General features: G+C 38.3%; 1 protein-coding gene across 3 annotated transcripts; it reads left to right on the top strand.

The window, feature by feature from the left end:
- The first annotated feature begins 401 nt into the window (after positions 1-401).
- On the top strand, positions 402-3,830 carry LOC107804793 (F-box protein At1g47056-like). Of its 3 annotated transcripts, none has more exons than XM_016628724.2 (3): positions 402-2,413; positions 3,224-3,272; positions 3,438-3,830. In XM_016628724.2, the coding sequence occupies exon 1, from the start codon at positions 745-747 to the stop codon at positions 2,359-2,361; it is 1,617 nt and encodes a 538-aa protein (XP_016484210.2). In that variant the 5' UTR covers positions 402-744; the 3' UTR covers positions 2,362-2,413; positions 3,224-3,272; positions 3,438-3,830. The 3 variants fall into 3 exon arrangements, with proteins under 3 accessions (XP_016484210.2, XP_016484211.2, XP_016484212.2); XM_016628725.2 differs by having other exon boundaries at positions 3,219-3,272; XM_016628726.2 differs by lacking the exon at positions 3,224-3,272.
- Positions 3,831-7,930: the final 4,100 nt, after the last annotated feature.

Genomic DNA, 7,930 nt, shown 5'->3' with positions numbered 1-7,930 from the left:
AGCCCATTTGGACATGATTTTTTTTTCTTTCTTTCAATTTTTTTCAATTTTTTTTCCAAATTAGTATTTGTTTATAAAATTTTCATTTGAAGATGTATTTTGAAAATTTTTGAAAATTTGAAAAACTTCAAAAAACTATTATTTAATATTTTTATTTAAATTACTCACAAAATTTAAAAAACAGCCCAAAATTTTATTCATGTCCAAACAAAAGTATTAATTTAGAGCGATTAAATGCGGAAGGATGCAGGTTCGGCCAATTGTAGAGACACACGTAATCCATGTGACCCTGCTTTTCGTGCTCCAACGCTTGAACCCCGTGGAAAAAAATTGACAATGATTCCTGCTCCTTCAACTTCCCTTACTTATTATGGTTGTTCACGTGATTCACCTCTTCCCACATTTCTCAAAAAACACGCTACTAACGGGAACATATAGCCCTTGACAAAACGAAGCAAATTTACACCTAGTCCACACGGAAAGTACACTAGGGTTGCTCTCATTCAATTGCTACCATCCCTCTCCCTCTCCCCTGAAAGTAGATAACAGCAAATAACAACAATTTCCTATAAGATAATTTAAAGCTAAATTACCTTCCAAACAATACCTTCAAATTAATTTCATTTTCGTATCCGCCGTTCCACCGCCGCCTCCGAGCAATCGCGAATTCACCTGGTAAAGCGCCGACAAAAGAGACGGTAGAGTGGAACCACACGAGAAAAACTTACTCTCCGGCCGCCGTGGATGGGCCAATCAGCTTCCACCACTACTGCAGTTCAAAATCACATCCATCATTCAAGGTCAAAATCTAGATCTACCGGCGTTATCTCGCCGATGAAGGAAAATGAGGATTCTGAGGATGTTATCGACGTGTTCGAGGTTGGAGAGTTTGATTATTCATCTAATATACCGGATGAGTGCGTGGCTTCTATTTTCCAGTCTCTTAGCTCCGGTGACCGTAAACGCTGCTCCCTCGTCTGCCGCCGTTGGTTCCGGATCGAAGGTCAAAGCCGTCACCGTTTGTCGCTCAACGCGCAATCGGACCTTGCTTCTGTGATTCCGTCCATTTTCTCTCGGTTTGATTCGGTTACGAAGCTCGCTTTGAAATGCGACCGTAGATCTACGAGTATTGGAGACGATGCGTTGGTCCTCATCTCGCAGGGGTGCCGTAACCTCACACGTTTGAAGCTTCGAACATGCCGGGAGATTACTGACGCCGGAATTGAAGCTTTTGCGAAGAATTGCACGGGTTTGAAAAAGCTTTCTTGTGGATTGTGTTCCTTCGGTGCCAAAGGCATGAATGCCGTGTTGGATAACTGCTCCTCCCTTGAAGAATTATCAGTGAAACGGCTCCGTGGCATTACAGATGGCGCAGCGGCAGAGCCAATCGGTCCTGGAATTGCCGCAGCGTCTCTCGGAGTTATATGCTTGAAGGAGCTCTATAATGGACAGTGCTTTGGACCGTTGATTATAGGATCGAAGAATTTGCGGACGTTGAAGCTCTTCCGATGCTCTGGAGATTGGGATAGGCTTCTGGAAGCAATAGCTGATCAGGTAAGTGAAGTGGTTGAAGTTCATCTTGAGAGGCTTCAGGTTAGTGACATTGGACTTGCTGCTCTCTCTAAATGTTCGAATCTTGAAATTTTGCACCTTGTTAAAACGCCAGAATGCACTAATTTCGGCTTAGTGGCTGTTGCTGAACATTGTAAGCTTCTCCGGAAGCTCCATATTGATGGATGGAAGACTAACCGGATAAGTGATGAAGGGTTAATTTCTGTTGCTAAACATTGTCCCAATTTGCAAGAATTGGTTTTGATTGGTGTGAATCCAACGCGTGCTAGTTTGGAGAAATTGGCTGCAAATTGTCTCAACTTAGAGAGATTAGCTCTATGTGGGAGTGATACTGTTGGAGATCCCGAGCTTTCGTGCATAGCCGCAAAGTGTATTGCATTGAGAAAGCTATGTATAAAAAGTTGCCCTGTATCCGACCAAGGTATGGAAGCGCTGGCTAGCGGATGTCCAAATTTGGTAAAAGTGAAGGTTAAGAAGTGTAGATTGGTGACTTCTGAGGCTGCAGATAGGTTGAGGACCACTCGAGGTTCTCTTGCTGTGAACTTGGATGCAAATGAACCTGAAATTCCTGATGCAAGCACCAGTGATTGTGTTGCGAATGAGGTTGGCCAGGAAAATAGGCAGATGGCTAGCCAAGTAGGCGGCAGTGCTAATATTGCATTAAGCAATACTGGAAGGTCAAATTCCTTTAAGGCAAGGTTAGGACTCATAACGGGACGGAATTTGATGGCTTGTACATTTAGAAGGTGGTCAAGCTTTGGTGGCAGTTTCAGTTCCAGAAATAATTAGAGAAGGCATTGACTGATTTTCAATTGGAGAAACCAGCATTGATGTGTTCAATGTATGTATTCTGCTGTTGTAGTTATTTGACTTTTTTTTAACCTTATATATTCTTGATTTAGTGTGCTCGACAACTCATTAACAGATTAAGCCTTCATGATTGAAAGAGTCACCCTTGAAATTCTATCTTTTGTGCTTATGTACAACATTATTGATGCTTCCTTTTTCACAATGAGGTAGAGGCCGAGAAGTTGATAGTGAGATTTCTATTCAACTTATTGGTCTTATGATATATCTTGAGGATAAGTCCAATGATCTGTATTTATTATAAACTGTCTTGGGGGCTGGGTAATACCTGGTACTATGCAATTTTTGCAACTAGATGTCCATGTCTAACTTGAAACAAACCCATACTCTAAAGAGAAAAAAAGTAAAGGAAGAAGAAAGAAAGTTCTCAAAACCTGTTAAAACCCTGTATAAAGTATCATTTCCGAATCTTTCTTTATATTGCTTTCTACGTGCCCGTGTGACTTGTCATGGCAAGGCACAACACTGTGATAATAAGAGTACAGACCAATTCTTGTATATTTTGTTACTGAAATTGTGTGAAAAGTACTATGTGATCCTGTTTCTGCTCTTAAATATGTTCCTGTTTCTTTACGCCTTGTAGTATTAGATATGCTTAATCATGTATCTTGAAAATGCACAAGCATGGAATGGATAAATGTCCCGCCATGCTTGGAAATAATGTACAGTTAGATGCTACTATAATTTAAAGATGTTTTTTTGGGGCTGGGAATCAATCTACATAATAACTAAATACAGTAATGTCTTTGTATACTTATATCTTCTTTTGGGTGATGAAGCACAGTTCTGGGATGCCGAGCTATGTGATTCTGCATAACCACAAGAATATAGTGGTAAGTTGAATTCAGAGTTTGGCAGAAAGAATATGTTTAGTTTGCCATGGAATTGTGTTGACTTAATAAATTTTGTTAGAGATAATTTTGGGATATCATGTAATTGGTATATGGTAATCCATCTAGACCTCTATAGCTGTATGTATAATTGTATATCTTTCCCAGGGATGAAATCTTGTATGAGGATGAAGATAAAGATATGTGGTGTGTGTCATTATCCATAAAAAGTTCATTTGCCTTTCCAACGTTCTGAAAAAACTGGTGAATCTATTAGTCACCTCTGGAGGTGTGGATAAGCTCCAATCACATTGTTGCTGGAATCTTTTATTTACTCATTCAGCAAGGTTCAACTTAATGAATGGACTTGAACTTATTGATGTGATGAAGAACCAAGAGAACCATACATCACTATGGAGTCTCAGTTACTTGATGGTGCATTTAATTTTTATCTTGATTGGTGCTTATTGTAGTGATATTTCTGTTTGTGTATAAATGGATCTAGAAAAGACCATTAAAAATCACAACTTCTAACAGATTAATTTAAGTAGTTTTAAAGTATAATCAATTTTATTTCTTCTTTTCTCTGTATATTCTGCAGTTCTTTATGAAATTTGTAATTTTGTTAAGTTGGGCTACTCAAGGTAATGAAATGGTAAGCCCACTGCTTAATGTTTGTTATCATGTTCTTGCTTAGTAGCCCAATACACCATTGAAACGATTCACGTTTGTTAAAGAAGTTAAATGTGGAGAAGGTGACTCTGCTTCTCTGCTACGGGTTCATAGACTTATGTAGTCACAAGTTGAAGCTTTATGTGAGAAAATTGGGCTTAATTGTAGCTAACATCTAATAAGGACTATATACATAATGGAATATGTAAAAAGTTGCCAGATGAAAGCATTGAGAAATGCTTAAAGAATTCAATTGATTAAAGACTAGTATTAGAACTTATCGCCTCGATGTGCGAACGGTAAAAAGAATATTAGTCACGTCAAATTGTAATCTAGCCTTTTAAACACATTAGAACATACATATTGCTTTAACAAAATAACTTAGTGCCTCAATGCAATGAACTCAATAACAAAATTGAAACTAAAGAAAACGAATCATATAGTTATCATGTAACTACTTTATTTCTTATTTTTCACTATTACGGTAACAACCCCGTTTAGTGTATTGGAGCCCTGTTTTCCTTTGGAAGCTTTCCGTGTGTATCATTTGTTATGTGACTTGCAGGGATGTTTGGTTTGATATCGGGGAGGTTTTGGATTGATTTGGAATGCTTGTCTTAGTTTGGAGGCTTAGGTTGGAAGTGTTGACTGAGATGTGACTTTTATGAAGACGACCTCGCTACGTTGTTTTGATGGTTCCAATAAGTTCGTATGGTCATTTTGAACTTAGGCGTATGTTCGGAATTCGAATTCGGAGGTTCCTGGGTTGATTTGGCCTTTTTGCCGAAAATTGGCAATTTGAAGGTTTAGAATTTTCCTATGTTTGACCATGGATTGACTTTATGACTATCAGGTTCGGATTTTGGTTTCCAGACATAGAATAGTTCTGTTTTGTCATTTGGATCTTGTGTGCAAATTTTGGTGTCATTGTGAGAGGATGTTTGAATTTGCTTATTTTAAGTGCTTATTGGCTTTAAAGTATTTTTTTAGTTTGTGTGGTGTTTGACAATGATAAAAAGTGCTTAAAAACACTTATTTTTAGGAATAAAAAGTACAAAAATAAGCCAAAAGCCAAATGTTGGGTATTACCAACTTATGACTTTTGGCTTTTAGCTTCAAAGCTACTTTTTATAAGCTAATCCAAACACCCTCTGAGTTGGTTTGGTAGGTATCAGATGTTTGGTTGTGATTTTAGAAGTTATTGAGTTACAATATGATTTCTATGCATTTTGGTGTTTGATTTGTGGTTCCGGATGTTATTTTGGTGTTTTAAGATCGGGAGCGAGTTCGTATGACGTTTCTAGACTTGCGTGGATATTTGGTGTGGAGCCCGAGAACTTGGGCGAGTTTCAGACTTGTTTTCGAGTGATTTGAGTGAGTTTCAGATTTGCTGGTTTTGGGCTAATGCTGCAGGTCTCGCAAATGCGAGAAACTGTTCGCATTTGCGGACCTCACATTTGCGAGGTTGGCTAGTGCTGGGGGTGTTCACTTTTGCGAAATTCTTATCGCATTTGTGATGGTGCTATTGGGCAAGGGAGACCGCAATTGCGATCAAGCATTGTTTTTGCGAAGAGGCCTGTCTTCGCATTTGCGACATCTTCTGGAGCTAACAAGGTTCGCTTTTGCGATCCATCTGTCGCATTTGTGGAGGTCGCAAATGCGAACCTCTATTCGCAAATGCGACATCTGCAGCTGGTTTAAAAGATGAGATTTCGGGACTTAGTCTCATTTTATCACATTTGAACCCTAAACTTGGTAGGAGACGATTTTTGAAAGGAATTTTCATATCTAGCTATTGGGTATGTGATTTTGGCTCAATTTCAATATTTTAACTTGATTTCTTATGAATTTTAACATCTAATCCATGAGATTTGAAGAGATATTAGGAATTTTTGACTATGTTTTGAAATATGAAAAACTTTGATATTTGAGAGTCGATGGACTCGGATTTGAAAACCAAACACATATTTGGACTCGTGGAGTTATGAGTAGTCGAGATCTACCCTTCGACTCGGGGTTTGATCGGGCGAGTCCAGGGCTGACTTTCATTGGAATTGTGTAAAGATCTTAACTTTATTAATCGAAATTGGTTTCTCTTGCATTTCTTGATATTATTAAGTCGTTTTTGGCTAGATTTGAGCTGAGCAGAGGTGAATTTTAAAGGAAATGCATTTTTAAAATATTGATTGATGGCTTTTGGAGTAAGTATCTTGTCTAACCTTGTGTGGGGGAATGCCCCTTAGGATTTGGCTTAATTGCTTATTTGTGTTATGTGTAGGCGACGTGTACATGAGGTGTGTACACCAATGTATGTGTTCCTTATGACCGGATTTGAATCGAGGTTGCTTTTATTGCCTTGTTTTGTTTGAGAGGTCCCTGTACTACGTGTTTTTCACTTTGGATAATTACTTGAATCTATGTTCCATGCTAGCGATCATGTTTCCTAAATTGGCCAAATTGGACATTTGTAATATTGTTACTGATTTGAGTTAGATTTCATGCTTATATGTTGAACACTCATCCGCATTTTCTTAGTGAATTATCCTTGTGCACTGCGTTGGCATATTGTGAATATATGTCTTGCTGATGATTGTTGGCATGCTATATTGTTATGATTGTGGCACATGTGGACTTGTTGGGCAGATTATTCGGGTGTTGCACGAGGTTTTTGCCGTGCTATTATTATTATTGATATTGCACATGTGGCGAGACAAGACGGGCTATATCGGGTTTGCATATGCTACGAGACAAGATGGGATGATTTGTTAATACGCGTGTAGCGAGATAAGGCGGGCATTTACTTTACTGTTGTGCATATAGTGAGATAAGAGTGGCAATATGGGGATGACATGTGATGACCTATGAGCATTTTTAATGTTGATGTTTGTGTGGTAGTAATAAAGGGGTAATCTTATTTGTGCTTATGACTCCTTTGTGTGTGTCATGCATTTTTACATGAATTGTTGCGTTATTTTTAATGTGCTAATATGTGTCTCTATTATTACTTGTTGGTTTGGTTGCCAAGATGGATATACCTATCTGAAGTTGTTAACATGATTTACTATATTTGCTTCCTGAAAAGTTCTCTTGAACGTGTTATTTGACAATGATACAGAATCCGATTATTATGTGGCGCGAGGTCTTAGCTGTACGGGATGTGACTTATGTTGTGGCACAAGGTCTCTTCCATGCGAGGATAATTGATAATGTGGACATGAGGTACTATATGGGTGCGATCCTATTTGATGACTCGTTGAAACTGAGCCCTTACTTATATTAAAGTACTATCACTTATTCTGATGAGATTTACAGTTATTGCCTTCTGCTATTACTTCCTATTGCTAGTCTTTGATATTTTTGCACAGGTTAATTGACTAGTGAATGTCTTGACTTGAACCTCGTCACTGCTCCACCAAGGTTTGTGTTGATACTTACTGGGTATCGACTGTGGTGTACTCATATTATGATTTTGCACATTCTTTATGCAGATATAGGTACCTCAGATCGCACGGGTTGTTAGAGAGTGGTGCCGAGTTGTTGGAGACTTCAAAGTATACCCGTTGTTCCGATCGTAGGCCTTAGAGTTACCATTCTGCTTCTTTTCTACTGTTTATATTTTCCAAAACAGTGATGTACATTTGAGGCCTATTGCGTATTCCTTATAGATCTTATTACCGAGTTCTTTCTACTGTTTATATTTTACAGTTTTTATTAAATTCTAAAGTTGTTATATTCTGATTGGTATTGTGATCTAATAGACTTACCTAGTATTAGGAACTAGATGCCATCACGACCCCTATGGTGGAATTTTGGATCGGGACAAGGTAGTATCAGAGCTCTAGGTTCATAGGTTATACGAGTCATAAGCAAGTTTAATAGTATCTTGCGGATAGGTACGAAGATGTTTGTACCTATCTTCGAGAGGCTACAAAACTATTAGGAAATTTCAGCTCATTCGTTCCTTATCATGCGAATTTATTAATTTCGGA

Source organism: Nicotiana tabacum, chromosome 18, assembly GCF_000715075.1.
Source record: "Nicotiana tabacum cultivar K326 chromosome 18, ASM71507v2, whole genome shotgun sequence".
NCBI lineage: Eukaryota > Viridiplantae > Streptophyta > Magnoliopsida > Solanales > Solanaceae > Nicotiana > Nicotiana tabacum.
The sequence above is the reverse complement of the archived record's forward strand: the minus strand, read 5'-3'. Positions and strand labels throughout refer to the sequence as shown.